General features: G+C 50.8%; 1 protein-coding gene across 11 annotated transcripts in view; it reads right to left on the reverse strand.

The window, feature by feature from the left end:
- The window catches only part of CELSR1 (cadherin EGF LAG seven-pass G-type receptor 1), a 132,232-nt gene extending 123,000 nt beyond the window's left edge, over nt 1–9,232 (reverse strand). For all 11 annotated transcript variants that reach the window (XM_085512462.1, XM_085512323.1, XM_085512368.1 and 8 more), the window contains exon 1: nt 5,599–9,232. In XM_085512462.1, the coding sequence (XP_085368588.1) occupies nt 5,599–8,776 (3,178 nt within the window). In that variant the 5' untranslated portion in view covers nt 8,777–9,232. The remainder of the gene's footprint in view (nt 1–5,598) is intronic.
- Between the last annotated feature and the right edge of the window lie 11,338 nt (nt 9,233–20,570).

Raw genomic sequence — 20,570 nt, forward strand, 5'->3', positions numbered from 1 at the left:
GCCATGCTCTGGCCTGGGCTTTATGAAGGAGAGGAAGTCCATCCAAGTCCCAGCAGAAAGCCCTGTCCAGGCAGGTGGTGAATGTGCTACTTGCCTTCACCAAACATCGCCCTAAACCCAGCATTACTCTACTTGTTCGTGGCTTGTCTGATGAATCATTGTGAATGTGAACACTGAGAAAACCCATCCAGCTCAAAGGCAAGAGTCAGCTATGAAAGGGAATTTCAAGTTATTGAGACTACATGCTGAAGGAGAACAGACCATTCAAAGAGCAAGTGTAAAATTATACACATTATCAGCAGCCAACTACTTCCTCAGGTAGTGCTTGGGATGCTGGAGATAATGAAGTATAAAATGCCACTGCTCCACGTCTCCTGCTTTCCCCACAACTAGTTCTACTGCAGGGTTAATGTCATGTCATGGGTACAACAGTTTGCAAAAGAGGAAATTAGTAGCACAGGGGTTTGTTTTGTTTTGCTTTTCTCTCCAGGAGCTGATTGCAACCCCTCACACTGACACGGGATGAGGTTCAGAAGTGCTTTCTGGTTGCTCCTAAGCCACTGAGATCGGCCAAGATAGGGAGACCTTGCAAACAGTGTGAAACAAAAACGGGCACACACAGTACACACAGACAGGGAGAAAACAAACACTTGTAGTGATAGCTACTTTCACAGCAGCATTTGCTGAGAGAAGCTGATGTGCAAAATAACTTTTCACTGAGACAAAACACCTCACTAAGTTCCTCAAGTAAGCTGTGATAAACAATTTTTTCTACCTGGAAATCATTATTTTAGCAGAGAAATTGTTTATCTCTCCAACTGAAGTCACTGCATAACCCGTTATTTTATTTATTTGCCAGCAACAGATAGCTTTTATCTCAGTCAAAAGTTATTTTGCCAGTCAGCCTCCCATTAAATATTTTTGCTCTCGCAGCCATAGAGGTTTTCCTGTCTTTAAAAACAAAAATACGCCACTCCTATGAAAGCCGGGAACGAAGTGGAAGGGAACACACACGGGAGCAACAAGGCACCAGCGGCTTTTTATCAGCTGGAACAGATTACACAGAGCAGGGAGGCAACTCGCATACCTGCGGGCTGGAGGGGCATCTGTCTCTGTGTAACTGAGCTGCATTTTAGATAAGGGAGGATTTCAGTAGCAACTGCAGCATGGGAGCTCTCCTCCTCACTTCAAAAGGATGGCCACTACTTTGCAGTCACTGATTTAGGAAAACAAAGGTAAGCGTTCAAAAGCACAGCATAAAGGCTGCTAATCATTTCCCATGTAATACACAAACTGATGGCCAGGTCTCACACCCTGCGTTCCCAACCAAGTCACTTGCTGCTCCCTCCCAGCTGCAGCTCTCATGCTGGGTGCGCACACAGAACACCAGCGCAGGGAAAAGGAAAACCCCCATTTTGCCAGGAAATAGTAGGAAACCTGCACCTCACCCACGGGGAAGGCACGGGGAGCATCCTTTCATTCCTATAATCCTGTAATTGTACGGCTTATTTAAGGCCGCAGGAATTTACCTCCCTGGTAGCAAGGGGAGGATGCAGGGAGCGGTTTGGGTGCCAATCCCTCCTCCCAAGTACCTGAAAGCAGTGCTGGTCCTGCAGCCTCACCAGAAGCATCTCCTTGCTCTACGGACTGCGCCCCCAAAATGGCCTCAGCAGCCCCATATGCCACAGGTGGTGGAGGCACAGCCCCCGAAGCACAGGGGCAGGAAGACAGTTTGCACTGTGATGCTCCCAGACCATACCTGGGGCAGCGGTGTTTTGGGGTGTGAGAAGGAGCTTGAATGCCCCTGTCCTCACACACAGCTCCTCAGTGCTCTACCTTAGGCACAGCCATGGCCTTGCTGTTTGTCCCAAGGGTTAAACTAAGTGCAATGTCGTCTCTTTCATTTGTATGGAGAAGCACCTGAGCTGGAGACTCAGGAGCTTTAGCGTAATGGCTTTTAAATTACAATAATAATAAAGATCCTTTAACAAGTGCTAAAGTTAAAAACAGCAAATGTTTATTGCAACATGAAGGAGCTCTATCCCGATTTGTATTTGCTGATAGTCAATACTGTCACTGAATACCAGTGGAGGTTTGAAGTTAAAGGAATGTAAAGGAACCCTTCATGGTGCCTACCCCTCACTAGGGAAACCAGCCCACGGCAAAGCACAGAGCCAGAGCACTGCCTGCCCAAAATGACTTGTTCTATGGCATTACTTTACACTTGTAGCACACACTCCGGGCCCAGCAGGTGCAGGCAGTTTGCAGTCACACACTGTGACCTCATGCAGCTCCTGTGCACAGCTGTGGCAGCACCCAGCCTTCCTCCAGGACACTGTAGTGCAATGCCTAACACATGACAGCACCTTGGGGCCAGTGCAATTGTCAATCTCCTTTTAAGACAGAAAAATCCCAAAGCATCCAGAATAAATTTGACACTATAAACTGTGGACAAAAAAGCCATCATTTAAAATAATCCTATCCATTTAAAGTTGATATTTAACAACAGTAAGAACTCAGCACTCGAGATGCGGCCTCACCAGCACTGAGTACAGAGGGATGCTCACCTCCCTGCTCTGCTGGCTGTGCTATTTCTGATACAAGCCAGGATGCCATTGGCACTCTCGGCCACCTGAGTACACTGCTGGCTCATGTTTGAGTGGCTGCCAACTAACACCTCGTATTACAGCCCAGAGTAAAATGGAACCCTGGAAAGCAAGGGCAGGATCTGCAGCAAGGCCCCAGTTGTTAAAACAGCACAAACCTCACAAAGCTGCACATGCACATGGGGACACAGGGCCAAGCTCTGCCTTCCCATGGGAAAGCATTGAAGATGTCAGGGAAAAGAAGAACACTTCCTTCTAAGCGACCCCACACCTGCAGCATAAGTTCCAGCTTTCAGGGCAGGAGTAGCTAAAATGAGGGACTCTGAGAGACACAATGCTGAGACACAACCGCAGGCAAAGCCTGTGAGCACCTGGGGCACCCCTGGAGTGCACCTGGCTGAGGTTCCTGCAGCAGGGCCTGTTTGCTCACTCTGTGGGCACGGCACGGGGGCACCCAGAGACATTCACTTCAAAAGAGGCTGACTTCAAAAGCTGCTCTGCCGCTCCAAGATGCTAATGCCTGCCCGCCCGCCCACAGGCCCCACCAGCCACGTTCCTCCCTTCTCTCCTCCTGACAGCTGCAGGGCACGGCCAAGCAGGTCCCACAGCACCGGGCAGAGCTGCACACACACAGACCCCTGCGGGCTGCCCACGGCCCCACGCAGCTCCAAGGGTGTTCCTTCTCTTTAGGTAAAGCGTGAAGAGCCGTCCCACTCTCAGGCTCTGTGAAACCAGTTATCTCAGTCTGCTTGCTCTTCGCGATTCCCCGAAGTTTTGTTTATGTGCATTAGGACAGAATTCCCACGCTTCTCCAAACAGTTCCCGATGCAAATAAAAGGACACGGGTTTTAGCAAAGTCTCAAAGTCCCACGGTGACGGAGTTCAGCAGCTCCCCACACTCACCCCAATGGCAGAAGGCAGAGCTGGGTGGCAGCCAGGTTTTTATAGCAGCACAGCTACTTCCGACCCGTATACAGATCACATTCCCCAAGTTCATAAAGAGCTCACATTCTGCCCTGACCCGAACAGCAGCTGCGAGCCGGGCAGGACTTTGTGTCTGTCTGGGTTGAGAGGTTAATGGCTGCTCCATAGACACATTTTTCAGTTAACTGGCAGCTTATCCTAGCAGATGATTTGCAGGTATTTTGCAACACTTGGAGATAACCAGGTGGAGTGCTTCTGTTTGAGCTCTGCTGTCTTTTTTTTGTTTTTCTTCTTTTTTGGAGACCACATCAGATAAGCAGGAAAGCAAGCAGGTGAAAGTTTACTGGAAACAATCACAAACGGCACAACTCTGCCCTCCCAGTTCCCAAACAGCAAACTGCTCACAACAAACACCAAAGGGAGTTCAGCACTTGTCAAAATTGCCTCAAACCCATAAGAAGCTCTTGTATTTAAATACCCCGGGATGTGCAGCAGACAGTTCTGATCCACATCACAGCAGAGCTGCCAAGTTCACATCTTCACCCAGCCTGAATACAAAGCAATAAGGGCTGAGCTCCCACAGCTTAACAGAGGTCTCCAGTCCTTCGTTCCCCTGCCTGACACTTCCTCAGGCCCTCAGGCCCTATGAGCCATTCATTGCTCTCCATCTGTTCTGACCAAATAACTGCTCCAAGCTTTTCGCTCTGAGTCAGTTCTTATCAGCTGCTGCTGGATAAAGAGCCACTGCTTCAGACAGATGATGACCACGCAATCCCCGCCGCACTGATCCAAATGTTTCTTTAAGGCCACCAGCCAACTGCCTGTTCTTTCTGCAAGTCCTCACAGGACGTGGAACCGGCATTTATGAGCTAACGTACCGCGTGAGCTGCCCCCCAGCACTTTGCAACAGGAGGCTCCTGTCAGGTGACGCACCGCAGTAAATTCAATCAGTGCAGTTAATATCACTTTCATTTTCCTGAAGCAAAAAGGAACTCAAGCCTGCAAGCACAACAGAGAGTCCCCCGAGGCCCCGCTGCACTTAATGACTACTTACAGTAATGAGCGCTGCCAGGATTATGCCATAGTTTGGTATTTTTTAATACAATCCTCCAAAAAAACCAAAAAAAAAAACCAAAAAAAAAAAGAAAAGAAGCAGCATGTTCTGCGTGCCTCATATTTACAGCTATTTTATGTTAAAAAAGGGGGGGAAAAAAAGAATTATTAGCTTCAGGGTCGCACAGAGAGGCAGCGAGGAACGTGTCTGGTTATAACCTTCGAATGTCAACAGAAGTGTGGGATCGGGTCCACAGTAAACTTTATAGAGTGGCACCTGCAGAGGAAATTACTCATTGCATGATTGATGCCACAATTAAAGGCATAAAAAGTAATTCCATGATAAACAACTGACCGAGCAGAAAAAAAAACACTTATCCCAAGAGCGTATACGCACTCACATAAAAGTACATGTTGAACAATAGGGAACAGTGTGCCCAACAGGAGAGGCAGAGCCCTCCCCGTCACACACCAGCTCTCCCAGGAAGGTGGTCACAGCATCTCTCCTTCCCTGCTCCTCTCCCCCCACAACAGAGGATCACTCAGTACTGATTTGAGTGCTACCTGGCCACTGTTTTTTAACAAGAGTAAAAGAACGGAGAGGGAAGATGGATTTGCAAAGCCATCATGTATCACCAACATTAAGCTTAACCCCAAGCATCACAGAATGCGTGCACTGCCTACATCTTTGCAGGTTAGATCGCTTATTGCCTTGACGCAACCACATCAGAAAAGCTCAAGCCAAAGCACCACCTAAACGGAGGAAATCTATACCCCCACACACATTTATTTACTCTCGTGATCCACATCTACCAAACAGCTTCAACGCATCACTTCAATCTACAGCACGTGGATTAGATCCATTTTTGTGGTTCCTTTCCAAGAACTTCTCAGATAAGTTGTTGCCTCTGGAAACTGAAGGCTGCACGCTAAACTACAAGCAGTTATTCAGCCAATGCCACCCCACCAGCCCAATAAGAACTGCACATTTCACACGCCTCCAATGTGTGCTTACCTGAGACTGACACTTTCATAAGGGCTTCCAGGGGCCGGTTGTTGTCCAGGTCTCGGCTGAGCTTGAGTTCTCCAGTGGCAGAGTCCAAGAGAAGCAAGTTTAACTCATTGCCTTGCACAAAGGCGTAGGCCAGGCTGTCCGACACATCAGGGTCGTGCGCGGGGATCTTACCGATCACACCGGAGGGGAAACTGTTGGACTTGTTGGTGACATAGTTGTTGAAGAGGATCTGGAAGTCCTGCAGAACGGGTGGGTTGTCGTTCTGATCCAACAGGCGGATGTGCACAGTCGCCCGGCTCACCAGTGGGGCTGAGGTGGCCTGCACCACGATCACATACTCTGTGCGGCTCTCATAATCCAGGTCCATCAGGGCCGTGAGGTCCCCATTCAACAAGTCCAGCTGGAAGACCTCAGGGATGTTGCCCTCCACTATCTGGTACATGATCTGCGCGTTGGTTCCCTCATCAGGGTCGGCTGCGCTGATTCGGGCCACGATAGAGCCCACAGGGCTGTTCTCCTCCACAAAGATGTCAAACTCATCCTTCTCAAAGACAGGGGGATTGTCATTGATGTCCAGCACAGTCACCTGGATATCCACAGAGGCCTTCAGAGGCGGGCTGCCCCTGTCTACAGCAAAGGCCCGCAGGCTATAGACGGCCACATTCTCGCGGTCCAGCTTGCGCAGCGTGCGTATGACTCCAGAGGTGGGCTCGATATAGAAGTCTCCATCTCCATCATCCCCACCTTGGAAAGTGTAGAGAAGGCGGCCATTGAGGCCCGAGTCGCGGTCGGTGGCAGAAAGCTGCAGGACGCTGGTGGAGAGCGGCACGTCCTCAAAAACTGAGCCCTGGTAGCGGTCGCGCAGGAAGCGAGGCGCGTTGTCATTGGCATCCAGGATGAGGATCTCCACGTAGGTGGTGTCTGATTTCTGTGGGATGCCGTTGTCATGGGCTGTGATGGCCAATGTGTAGGACGCCTGGTCCTCGTAGTCCAGCTCCATCAGGGTGGTGATGGTGCCAGTGTCAGGGTCAATGCGGAACTGAGGGATGTTGTCATCCAAAATGTAAGTGATTCTTGCATTCTCCCCCGTGTCTTCATCAGTGGCACTGATGGTGACAATAGAGGTGCCAATGGGCTTGTCCTCGCTGACGCTCACCGTGTAGTGGGAGCTCTGGAAGACTGGGCGGTGTGTGTTGGCATCTGTGACGTTGATGAAGACCTGGACGGTGTCAAAGCGAGTGCCATCAGAGGCAGTGACGGTGAGCACGTACTGCCTCTCCTGCTTGTAATCCAGAGGCAAGGCCAGCGTGATCAGCCCCCCTCCGCTCTGGCTGGTGATGGCAAAGCGGTTCCTGGTGTTGCCGCTGGTGATCTGGTAGGTCACCACACTGTTCACGTCCCTGTCCACAGCAGTCAGGGTGAGGACACTGCTGCCCACAGCTGCATCCTCATTCAGCCGGAGGTGATAAACCTTCTCGGTGAAGGTGGGGTTGTTGTCATTCACATCCAGGACAGTGATGGACACGCTGGCTGAGGAGGTCATCACCGGCACACCATGGTCCCTGGCCTCCACCCCAAAGTGATAGTTCTCCACAGTTTCTCGGTCCAGCTCTGCAGCCACTGTGATCCACCCTGTGCTGTTGTTGATTTGGAAGGGAAACCCAGAGTCCCCGGATGCAGGAGCAACCCCAGCCGGTGGTGTCATCTCAATAAGCTTGTATTCCAGGCGCGCGTTCTCCCCTGAGTCAGCGTCCACAGCCTGGATGTGCAGCACTGAGTAGCCCAGAGGAACATTCTCCAGCACCGTGGCCTGAAAGGGAGTGCTGACGAAGATGGGGGCATTGTCATTGACATCCACAACCTGCACCGACACCATGCCACTGGAGTTGATTAAGGGAGGTCTGCCTCCGTCCTGGGCTTTGATGCGGAGCGTGTACTCCCGAATAGTCTCATAATCAAGAGGGTTGATCAGATCAATGGCACCAGAGAAGGAGTGGATGTAGAACTGACCTTTCAGGTTGCCACTCACGATGCTGTAGTGCACCTGGGCGTTGCTGCCCCGGTCCCGATCCGTGGCCTGCACCTGCAGGATCTGGCTGTTCACCGGGGCATCTTCCTGCACCTGAACCAGGTAGCGCTTCTCGCTGAACTGAGGGTAGTTGTCGTTCTCGTCCTCGACAGTGATGTGTACCATGGCCGTGGCACTGCGTGGCCCAGGATCCTTGCCCTGGTCGTTGGCTTCCACCACCAGGTGATACTCGGACACCTCCTCGCGGTCCACCGGGGCACGGGTCCTCACGACCCCCGAGCGCGGGTCGATCTCGAAGACGCCATCCCCGGCACCGGGCTCCAGCAGGCGGTAAAGCATGTTGGCGTTGGCCGGGGCATCGCCGTCGGTGGCGCGGATGGTCAGCACCTCGTAGCCCACCTCCAGGTTCTCGCGGATGCTCTCCCGGTACTCGGGCTGCTCGAACACCGGCTCGTGGTCGTTGGTGTCGCTGACCGTCACGGTCAGGTAGGTGGTGGCCGAGCGCCGGCGCGGGGAGCCGTGGTCGGAGGCGGTCACCTTCAGCACGTGGGTGTCCTTCGTCTCCCTGTCGAGGCTGCGGGCGGTGACCACGCTGCCGGTGTCGGGGTCGATGTTGAAGTAGTCGTTGGAGCGCTCGTCGAACAGCGCTTCCATGGAGTACGCCAGCCGACCCGCCTCCCCCTCGTCGGGGTCTTGCGCGCGCAGCACGATCACGGCGGTGCCGGCCGGCTCGTTCTCGGGGATGGACACCTGGTAGCTGGGCAGCTGGAACTGCGGGGGGCTGTTGGGGCTCCGCGCCCGCCGCGCCGCCCTCGGCCCGTCGCCGTCCTCCATGGCGCAGTCCGCTCCGCGGGGCCCTGGGGCCGCCCGCCGCCGGTCGCGCCGCGGGCTGAGCGCTCCGCACCGGGGCCCGCGGGGTTCGGCGGGCGGAGCGCGGCGCGGAGCGGCCCCCGCAGCCCTCAGGCGTCCGGCGGGCGGCAGCGCGGGCGGCTCGGCGGCTCTGCCGCGCGGCGCGGCCCCGGGGGGCAGGTGGAGGAGCGGGGCGGCGCGGGGCTGCCGAGGCTCCGCACCGGCAGCGTGAGCCAGGGCGCAGAGCAGCGCGGCCCAGGACACGCAGGCGGCGGCGGCGGCGGCGGACAGACGCGGCATCTCCGGGGCTCAGGAGCTGCCGCACAGTCCGTCCACCCGCCGGGCCGCCCGCCCGCCCGCAGCCATCAGCCGCCGGCCCGGCCCCGCTGCGCCCCGCGCTCCGCGGGAGCCCCGGCCCCGTCCGCGGGGCAGCGCGAGGGAGCGCTCCAACTTTTCCACCTTCAACTTTGAAGTGAGTTCAAAATGGCTCCTCTCCTCCTCCTCCTACCGCTGCTCCCGGGAGGGCGATTAGCATAAACCTGCTGCTCCTCTACTTCTCACGGGGAAGGGAAAAAAAGAAAAAAAAAAAAGAAGGAAAAAAAAAAAATAAAAGGGAAAAAATCCAACAAAACGAGACAAATCCCGGATCCCCTCCTTCCTCAGCGTCCCCTCCGGCTGGTTCGGCCCACGGCCGGAGTGTTCCCTGCACGGTGCAGCGGCTCCGTCCGCGTCCCGTCCCGTCCCGTTGTGCCGCCCCGCTCCGCTCCGCTCCTCTCGCTGCTCGGCGGGCGCTGCCCGGGGCGGGGTTTCCCGCAGCCCCGCCCGGCCCCTCCCGGGCGGTGTCGGCGCTGTGGGCCGGGCCGGGTGCTCCCCGCCGCGCTCCGTGTCCGTCCGTCCGTCCGTCCGCCGCTCGGGAGCGCTGGGGGAGCCGCTTCGGGAAGGGGGAGGTCGGCGCTAACGGAGCGCTGCGGCTTCAGCCACCTGTCGGCTCGGGTTGGTCGTTTGTGACACAAAAAGTGCACTGACACACGAAGGAAAAAGTGAAGTAGGAAAAAAGAAAATCGCTTTTCAGAGAACGGACAGTACGATGCTGTTGGGCTGTGCGCGCCCTGCCGCTCTGGGGCTGCAGAGCAGCGTGTAGGCTAAAGCACGGCTGAGGGTGAGCTCGCTTTGGGGCAGCTGCGAGTCGCTGCACAGTTCCAGTCGGTGCGGAGAAGCGGAGCCGAACCCCGCGTTTCAATATCCCGCGGGCGCAGTGTCCCCTGGCGGGGGCTGCGAAGCGCTGCGGGCCGCGATGCGGCTGCGGAGCTACTGCGCTCCCTGCAGGGTGCGACGAACCGAGCTTCGTTCGGCCGCCTTTGGAGCCGGAACGGAGTCATTTCAAGGGGATAAAGTGATGGGATCGTTGCCAGTACGTCCGTCAGGGGGAAAGGAAAAGCTTTGTGAGTGGCAGGTTTGGAAGGGATTCCGCTGATTCAGCTTTATCCCGTCCGATTTTTTTTATTTTTAATGGAATTTAGAGGCTTAGTTGTTTTTTTTCTAATCCTCTGATGGAAAAAGTTATTCCTGTAAAGGGAGGGAAAATAGGTTCCAAATAAATTTTAAGTGAGCTTCCTCATTATCAGGTTTAATAGCACCATAGAATCTTTAGAGTTGAAAGGGACCTTTATGGGTCACCCAGTCCAGCTCCCTGCAATACACAGGGACACCTACAGCTACATCAGGTGCTCAGAGCCCCGTCCAGCCTGACCCTGAGTGTCTCCAGGTGAGGTCTCACAGAGCAGAGCTCTGCAGCTGGTTTAATTCACACCAACATCAACTTGGCACGTACATAATAAACCACCCCTGCTCGCATCTGTATTCTTCTCTCTTTACATTTTCTCGATGTAATCCTCAATGCCCACGTTTTGAAAAGAAGAAACAACAACAACTAAACAACCCAGCTTTTGTTGCAACACGATCCTTCTGTGCAGCCCTTTTTATGTCGGATCCAAGTACACGTTTCAGGAGATTTTGTTAGATTAAATAGATGCACGAGAAAAGGCAGCTGAAACCTTTTTGTTTCAGTTTTATGGCAGCGAGAGGCAACATCCAGGAGTCTGCAGAGGGAAGATACTGTAAAAGCATTTGTATGAAACTAATTGCGGGGATAATTACACCCAATCCTCTGTTCTACTCCTTTTGTGCTACTCGCCTGCTATTTTCTTGGAGCCACTTTCCGAGCAGTTAATTTTCTCTTGTTTATCTGACATGTTTCACTGTTTTCTCATTAATTACACAATTCCTATTGTTCTGAAGCCCTTTTGTGCATTCTACCACTTGCTGTATAATTACACCTTAAAAATATATTTCAAATGCAAGGCTGACCCACGGCCCCAGTGAAAGGAGTGGCACATTTAACACACAGACAACTCAAATCACTTCTTAGGCACCAGTGAAATCACAGAGTTGCAGAATGGTTTGGGTTGGAGGGGACCTCAAAGCCCGCCCAGCCCCAATCCATGCCATGGGCTGGCTGCCCCCCACCAGCTCAGGCTGCACAGGGCCCCATCCAGCCTGGCCCTGAACTCCTCCAGGGATGGGGCACCACAGTAGAAGTGCTCCAGCCCTCTGATCATCTTCCTGGCCTCTTCTGGACCCACTCTTAACAGCTTCATGTTGTTCTTGTCTGGAATCCCAGGCCTGGATGCAGATGACGACTCCTTGCTTCTCTTACTATAGTTCTTGCTTCCAGAAGAGTTGGAGACAGTAAATGGTGAAACCCAGTAGCTGGTACAGGAAGCTCAAGGTGGGGATGAAGATCAGAATTACGTGTCATGCTTTCAATGGCATGTTTTCAGTGACGGCTGATCCTTCAAAGAAAACGTGATATTCCCTTCGGGTCTGATTCCTGGTATTAACTGCCTTTTTCTATGGGAGGAATCACACAGACATCAAGTTGATGGGCAATCTCCATAAAAAGAAGCTCGTGGGCGAGGTTTTGCCTGACCCTTTGTTTTCTCACTACCATGACATATTCATTTCCCAGCTCAAAAAATGCTCTGTTCCGACTTGCCTGGGTGTGAACTATTTCAAGCTTCTTTCCGAAGGGAATTTAATACAAAATTGAGAAGTTAAAAAAAAACACAACAGGCTGCTACCCAGCTCCAGGCCGTGCTCAGCGCTACAGAGAACAAGTTGCTTTAAGGGATTTCCTTAGAACATGAAGTTTACAAGAGCAGAGAAGAAACCCTATGAATAGTGGGAAGAGTATTTCTGTATTTTAAGTCCTACTGTGAGATCTCTAGGCTGAAGGAGCCCAGCATTACGTATATGTAATGTTCAGTATAAATTTGTACAGATAGCTTGTATTCAAAACTGCTTACTTCACAAGTGCAGCAGTGATCTACTCCTGCTAAAGTAGCATTGGGAGCAAATGAGCATAGAAACCACAACAGTCAGCCATAAAGCACCTTCTAACCACACTTTATTCATCAACCTTCCAGTTTTCCAACACTTGGAAAGAAAACAGAAGTTTTTTGTGCCATACATTAAAAGTGAATGAAATGAGGTTCTGGAGGGGAACATTATTTATTATCCCTGATATCAAATTAGCTACCAACGCATTAGCCATGAAGAAGGATGAGCACCTAGAAAACAACTTGCAGGTTTGCAGGCCATCTGTGGTGGTTCCTACTCCCTCCTACACTCGAGGTTTAAGCTCTTAGTTGTCTGGAACAGCAGTCAGCACAGATCACCTCCTGTGATCCCAGATGAAGACTAGTGGAGAAGAGAAGCAAGTTATGAGGAAATCAGGACATCTGTGTTGGTGGTTGGGAGTCCCATGTTGGTGCTGGTGACCCTTGCTGGTCCCCTGGAGCTGGGGCAGTACAATGAGGGTCTGCATCTGCCCAAAGCCCCTGCAGGAGTCTGAAACCTGCTCTGTGTGTCAAGCTGGTCTGAGCACCTGAGCTGAGTCCTAGTCAGGACTGATTGCCTTGGTATCACTCCAGAGAGGTTAAGCTGGGTAAAACCAGTGTTTTAGACAGCAGTCATTATAAAGAAGTCATTATGTGAACAAGCATTTGGGCTTCTAGTCCCGTGTGAAGCTGTCCCCTTTTCAGCCCAAGAAAGCTCAGTGAGCAAAAGTCGTTACTCCTTTCGCCTTTCATCTGGGTCTATTTTGAGAACAGAAGAATTAGTTTGAGCTCCATCAGATGAAATCTGAACCTTCACCTATTGCAGAAACCACACAGGTTTGGAAATGTTTCAGAAAACACTTTTATTGCTAACATTAATTATTCTTCATGCCAAGAATGGATTCCAAAATGCCAGGATCTTTATTGCAGGAACAATGTTCAAGGCTTCTTGGCTCTATACAGCTTCTATTGTGTAGCGAGAGAAGAAACAGTTCAGGGCTTTCAGACAGGGAGTTTGTTTTAGCCTATCGTGTTGCTGCTTCTTTCAAAATCATTGAGGAGGGAGCAGTGATTCGGTGTTGTAACTTGTTTATTTCCTTAGACTTAATACCATCCATTTAGAATTTACCCTAAGGAGCTCAGCTCCACCCTTCTCAAATAGTGCCTGTGAGTTTCCTCACTCTAAATAGGCTCGGTATTTTTTCCCCTCACTTGCAGTGGCTGAAGATTCAACTAGTTAAAACATGCAAATAGACAACGACACCGAGAGAAGAGCAAATGTACTGCCCAGAAATTGCACAGTGGCTGAGAGCAAAGAGCTGAGTATGGCACAACTTTTATTTATGGGAAAACTGAAGCTCTGTGGGGGAGGATGCATTGTAAGTGCAGTCCTAGAAACAACAGGATGCCAAAACTGATGCTCCAGTTCAACTAAGCAGTGTAGAAAGCTTTATTTATTGATTTATTGATTTTTATTTTTATTTCTTGCCTTAGAATCATAGAGACATTTCAGTTGGAAACGACCTTCAGGATCACCAAGTCTAATCAACTTGATGCACTGAGTCCCATCACTAAAGCACGTCCCTTAGTGCCACGTCCACATGTCTGCAAGGGAAAATGCAGGTAGGATTTTAGGCTCCAGGTACCAAAACAGAGATGTTTCCAATTGAGAAGCAGCCTTCCTAAAGAGAGAGTGGAAGTGCTGTGCAGGAATGTGCAATGTATTCACACTGTAGAACATCTTGGGAGTAGACATGAAGAGAGTGTGAAAGCAAGGGCACCTTCCAATTGGTCCAGACTGTTAGTTTGCAGAAACTCAATTACGTTCAGAGACAAAGTATTTCAGGCATTTATGGGTGGAAGCACACAGCTGTAATGAAACACTTTCAGGCACGGGGTTAGCTGCCGTGTTGGAAAAATAAAAGCATAGACCGAAATGCTTAACCTGGGAATGTGAATGAATATGAATTCAGCATTGCAGGTCACTCATGCAACAGCAGTTGTTGAGAGTCTGTGGTGCTCTGAGCAAAACCAGCTGATGTAGGTGCCCAGCATCCTCCTGTTATCTGTACAAGGTGCTGTGGCTCTCACTGTTTACTTAACCTCTCTCGCTGATGGAAAGAGGCTGTCTTGATTTCTGATCCTTGTCTAGAAGTTTACCTTGCACCGTGACTGCTTATCACGTTGCCTTGTTTTACACTGCCCACAGCCTCTCTTTGCTGTCTTGAGGCTGGCAGAGCCCTCTGCATTCCTCTGTCCCACCCCCTCCTCAGCACGGACACCCAGAGCAGTGCCCACACCCGGATGGTCCCACAGCCCTTTCCAGCAGCCTCTACACATCTCAGGCCCAGCACATATCTGCAGATCATGTCTCTGGCTGCTGGATTTCTTCAGCAATCACTCAGTGTTGTTTCATAAAGGAGAGGAAGCGCATTTGCACTCTTAATGAATTTAGTTGTCATCGCTTGTCAGTTTCGTGCTCTGAGGTCTCAGTTAGGTACCGTAATTATCATTATACTTACATATAGGTAATTATAATCTGGGAAACTTTCCAAATTCTTAAGTGGGATTGGTCAGGCCTGTGCGCAGAGATGGAGCCCCTGCACCAGCAGCCTGCTGGCACCACAGTGGCTGTTTGGAGTCAAGATTTGCTTTGGTGCTGAGACACAGGTGTAGGTCCTGCCTCAACCTCCTGGCATTCCCCAAGCAGACATGTCAGCCTGGAAGCCTGCAGGCTGTCATCAGGGAAGCTGTCAGCTCTGAGTACCCTGATCTATCTGTAGATGTCCCTGGTCATTGCAGGGGGGTTGGACCAGATGACATTTAATGGTCCTTTCCAACTCAAACCTGAGGATGATGGCATCTTGGGCTGCATCATACAAAGTGTGGCCAGCAGGTCGAAGGAGGTGATCCTTGCCCCCCACTCAGTCCCAAAGAGGCCACACCTGGAGTGCTGTGTCCAGTTCTGGGCGCCACAGTTCAAGAGAGACATAGATGTAACTGGAAAGAGCCCACTGCAGGGCCACCACAGTGATGCAAGATCTGTAGCACCTCCTGTGTGAGAAGAGGCTGAGAGAGAGCGGGGCCTGGTCAGCCTGGAGGAGGCTCAGGGAGATCTCATCCATGTCCATAAATACCTGAAGGGAGGATGTAAATGAGGGTGGATCCAGGCTCTTGTCAGTGGTACCCAGTGCCAGACACTGCAAAATGGAGATGTGGGTTTACCAAGAGACATGGCTCCAACCAAGCACTTCTCTGTGGGTTCCCATCTCCCCAGCAGTGTGAATCCCAGCAACTGGAGCTGCTCTGGGGCACGAGCTCACAGCCGCACACTGCTGCCTTGTGGAGAGGGGGCAGCTGGAGTGTCAGAGCACAGGCAGCCCTCACCTGCCGTGTTTATTTAGACTGAATTACCCCCTGACACTTCTGCTGAGTGAGATGCTCCAGGATGTAATAATCACAACTGACATGTTGTTAGCTGCCAGGTCTGATCGCTTCAGCTGGAGTGCCACTGTATTACTGTTGTGATCACTGACACTGTGAGAGCTCATCTGACAGCCATCAGCATATCTGAAAGGCGCACCGTCCTGCCCTGCTGAGCCCTTTTGTCTCGCTGCTCAGCACTTCAGGAGCTCTCCTCAATTACTTGTGTTTTGTGCCAACTCTGTGCTGCAAATATATCATCTTTATTCACATATCCACAGCACCAATCCTTTACAGGAGCTTTTTCACCGTGGGATGGTGCAAAAGCAAGTGTGGAGATGGCGACAGCTTGGAGTGGTTTTCATGTTTCCGTCCAAAAACTCCTCCTGTCCCTTCCAAAGGAAAGAATAGAGCCGTGCATTTCACCGTGCAGCCACTAGGGAGAGGCAAAAGCTACTGCAAAATAGACTGGAAGCGATAATGTCACAGTATTTCCAAAACATCCCATTTACATCAAACGAAAGCTTCTGGCCAATCTGTCTTCGTGCTTCTTAAAATAGGCCTGGCAAAATTCAAATACAAGAATTAATTTTGAATCTCATTAGCTCTGTAGTCAATTAGTTAATTAGAAAGCGGTTGCAGACAATCCGTATGAAGCACACTCTAATTATCCCTTCCTACCCAGCACATGAAAAATTCATCATGGTTGGGTTGCTTCACCTTTTAAGACAATGATAGAAGCAGCAGAGAGCATTCAGTGGAGCGTTTTCATAGCAAATCTTCATAATTTGCCTATTAAGTGTTCTCTAAATCAGTTTTTTTGGGGGGATCTGGCCTTACAAAAAGAGTCTTACAGAAGGAAAAAGCAGCAAAACTCAAAGGTATGAAATACTGACTGTGCACATCAGTGTCTATATTCTGGTCATGGTCTTCCCAGGGCCTTCTCATAAGGAGGAGAAACACAAAACTGAATTATGAGGACAACATTTACTACGGCCAAAGTACATCAATATTTCAGGCTGGTGAAACTGGTGGATGTATCAAGGCTTTTCAGGTGTCACAAGGTTTGGATGGTAGAACTGCTGTATGAAGGGTGACTTCTGCTGGCACAATGGCAAGGGGACGATGAAGCAGCAGAAACCCAGATGAAGGTAGAGAAGTGGAGAAGATACCTGTGGTCAGACACTCATCACTGAGTCTTTGCCACCTCTCTTCAGTGCAAAGTGAGGTGCTGCTGTCTGGAACTCCAGCACTGGGGTATTAATCATATTTTATTCCATTTGCTGGAGAACACCCTGAAATGCAACCTTGTCTTGCAGATCAGCAGGGAGGAGACCTATCCACCAAGCCTGATTCCTCCCTGCTACTTCTTTACAAAGAAATTCAGTGCATGAAATCTATGTTCCTGCTGTGAGAGCTGGGCAAGGAAAGCACTTTTTTTTTTCACCTGATACTAAGTGGGGAAAACCAAAAGAACAGAGAAAGGCAGTAAGAGTCAACAGTGAGTCAGCAATGCCAGGAGGGAGCAAGAATATCAGGTTTCAGCTCCTCGGCCTTCCCAGACTTGTTCTGAATCACAGAAACATAAAACCATTTGAGTTGGAAGGAATCATTGAAGGCCAAGTAGTCCAAACACCCTGCAATGAACAGGGTCACCTACAGCCTGGTCAGGGTGCTCAGAGCCCTTGAATGTCTTCAAGAATGGGATATCCACCATCTCTCTGGGCAACATATTCCAGTGCATCACCACCCTTATTGCAGGAACCCCTTCCTTCCTGGAATGGAAGAGGAGTCATCAGCACTTGCTTCTCCTGATGTGGCAGAGCAGCCCTGTTTTCTTAAGGAGATGTTAGCAAGCCCCTTTGACTGACAGAGATGGGAAGGTGATTTGCTGTTCAGTTAGTCTGAAAAATGGATCCATCAATGAGGTGATCCACTACTTTTAGGGTCCAGCGAAAGCAGAATGAAGCTTAGTCTGCCTTCCAAGATGAAGAAGAGTGATGAACACATGATGGTGAGGAGGAGGAGGACGAGGAGGAGGTGAAGAGTTTGTTTTGGGAGAGCATGGGAGGAAAGAGAGAGCACCCCAGAGCTCCTTGATGGGTGAGGAGTGAAGTGTAACAGTGGGAACCTCAGGTTTGCTCCTGGGACCCTGTGGAGCTTCAGTAGTGATATGAGTTGGGTATGATATGGGGTCTGGAGGAAGGAGGAGTATTCCTAGAAGAATTGCAGCAACGTGCAGGAAAGACAGCCCAGAAGAAACGCCAGAAAGATTTTGTTTTCCAGCTTTTCTGGGCCAAAGAAGTTAACTGTGCCTCAGGAAAAGACCTGCACGGATCTGCATGGTGTTGATCTGTGCAGGGTGGCTCATGAGGTGGGTGGAAGGACCAGGCAGTCATTTGCACTTCAGGCAGGGCTTTGCCTCCTCCTGGTGGAGTATTTCACAACAGACAGCAGCTACAGCCCCTGCCCTCCCTTCTGTCTGACTTCTGAAGAGGAGCAGTGACTCACCTGAGCTCCACAGCATCCAGAAATGCCATGATGTCCAGAAATAACAAGTGACATCCCTGCATCGCTTGAACCACAAAGCAGTCACTGCTGGAGGTCATTCCAAAAGGCAAATGAGCAGGAATGCCAGTTACCCAACTTCCTCACCTTACGTTGCAACCTGAATGTGAAATCCAGTCCAAAATCAGTGTGGATTTTGTCTGTGTCAGCTTCTACTTGCTCCCTGAGCAGGTTGTGTTGAAGCTGTCAGTGATGCAGGAGGAAGGCTGAAGGGACCCGGGCTGTCCTCCCACACATTGCGTGATTAAAGAGAACAAATATTTGTCATTAGCTTCCAAACTGTGTGTAAGTTCATGCAGCTCAAAGAGCTGTGTAATTAACTGCTACTAATCCCCCAAACTGAAGTAGGATCACACTGGTTTTAGGGATTACCTCCCACGGGATGCTCTCCTTTGCAATGGGCTGTACCTCACCAGTGGGACCCCATGCTAAGACTGGGCAGATCACCACGTGTGGGTGAGAGGCAGTGGAGTCAGGGACAGCTGCTCATCTTCTGGCTCCCCGGTGTCCAGTGTTGTCCCTGGGATTCCCCCTCAGCACTTCTCACCCATCTGCCTTGTGCACATATATGAGAGCTCTGCCACGGACACTGTTTGCTGTAGATACCGGATCTCATTCGACTTATTTTAGCACTGCAGAAATGGAAATAAAGTAATGGGGATGGATGATTTATTCTTTCCCGTTTTCTTTCGTCACTGACACAAGCCAGCTGTGTTTTGATGAGCTGATTTATTTACTGCTGTACCGTGCTGTACCCAGCTTATCTTTACAGGAATGAAAACAACCGTCAGCTGTGGGTTTAACTCAGCTCTTATGGCAGGTGCCACAAGTAGCTGTGTGTGTGTATGTGTGTGTTGTCCTCTGGGGTCAGGGCTTTGGGCTGCAATCCAGGTGAGCGGTTGCTGTGCCCCAGTGACTCAGCTCAGCAGCGTGACATGGGCACCGTGTCAGCTCAGGGCTCAAACCCCAGATGATATCATAACCATTCCTGTAGAGATGAGGCGCTGCCTTCTGAGGTTCCGGGACTCAGCACCTTGTGGGGAACTCTGTGCTGAATGACTTGAGGGAGAGAAAAGCCCTGGAAGAGGAAGAATGAGGTTTTTTACCTCACTAAAGATAAGTTCAATTCTAATGGAAATCCCACTTAATTACTGCCCAAGCATCTAAACAGGATCTTACATCTGCACCTACTGAGCACAGCTCCTGGGCCTCCAGCTGGTACGCTGGGTACAGCACTTGACATGGTTTGAGTAATACACATCCACATCTTAAATCTCAGCTGTGAGTGCTCAGTTGCAGATGACAGCAACAGAGGAAAGCAGATCTGCTCAACGAAACACAGCCTGGCATGTACAGTGCTATGAAATCCCTGAGTTGATCAGAGATGTCAGCTCAACCCCATGTCTTCTGATGGATCCTTTATAATAGCCAGGCACACTGTACACCTGGCTGACTCTGGGGGCTGGAAAACTGCACACATTGCAGCTGCCTCCCTGGGGTCAGCCTTCATCCAGCCGGTGCGGGAGCACCACATAGCCAAGATATGGGTAAGACACTGTTCTCAATGCTGAAACTGTACCGAGGGATTCACTGTTAAACTGCCTGCAGGGGCAGGAGGGAGACCTGTTATAGAAATTAGTGACAACAATAACAACAGATGCTGCTATCAGTGCCCAGATCTTCCAAGTCAGCCAAGGAGGAGACTTCTGTTTGAATCCAGGAGGAGAAGCAGTTTGGGTTTCCACCTGTGGGCAGGCATTCAGCTGTCTTAGAGGTGCGTGGGAGATTGAAGCAACGCCCAACTTTGTTATCCATAGACAAAGTGAGTCTGGGGATGCTGGAAATAACATGAAAGGTGCGAATAAATTGAGAGCATGTGATCTGAATGATACATTACCCTAAAAAAAGGGGGTGTGGGGAGGGAAGGGGGCTAAAAAAACAATTAGAAAGAAGAGTATTGGTTTCTGAACAGTCCAAACTGACCATTCCTTTGTATGGAATGAACACACATGGCATGGATGGCTATTTTGCCTCTGCATGCTCTCAGGTCCTGGGAGGGCTGATGGGTACAGGGAAGTTCATTGGATGCTGCACGCACCCTGCAGCTGGTGGGGCAGGATGAGAGCTCCTCCCGCTGCTCCCTTGTAACTGGTTAACTTTGCTATAAAGCAGAGAGCTGCCGTTGCTTGCAAACTTGCATCTATTTAGTCTTTTGTCATTAAAATTCTTTGTGCCATCTACGCACTCCTAATCCCTTTGAAATATGGCCGAGCTCCTGGTTGCTGCGATACCCTTTGGCACGGAGGATCTTGCCGTTGTTTTTCATGGTGTGCAGCTGCTTGCTGTGAACTTTCTGCTGCTCAGTGTTATTCATCATCCCCCACTACCAACAAGGAATAACTCAAAGGCCGATCGGCTCACGCTGGCTCTGAAAGCGGCATGGTGCGTGTGGCCCTGTGATTCCAAAGAGATCCATCTTTCCCATTTCTTACTGCCAGGAATAGCATTGCAGGCGTGTGTGCAAGGAATCAGTAGAACTGGGGGTTGCAAGAGCTTTTGTCCTCTTGTGTTTCAAACCTGAGGAGAGGGGTGATGAGAAGAGCCGAGCCGCCTGCTGCCGAGCCATAAAGGCTGCTTTGTGCTGAACCATCCCGGCTAAAAAGAGCTCTGCTCTCCCCTGCGAGCTGCCCAGGGGCTGCTGACAG

The sequence above is a fragment of the Coturnix japonica genome, chromosome 1, assembly GCF_054131305.1.
Source record: "Coturnix japonica strain WE chromosome 1, WE-NBRP24, whole genome shotgun sequence".
In the NCBI taxonomy this organism is placed as follows: Eukaryota; Metazoa; Chordata; class Aves; order Galliformes; family Phasianidae; genus Coturnix; species Coturnix japonica.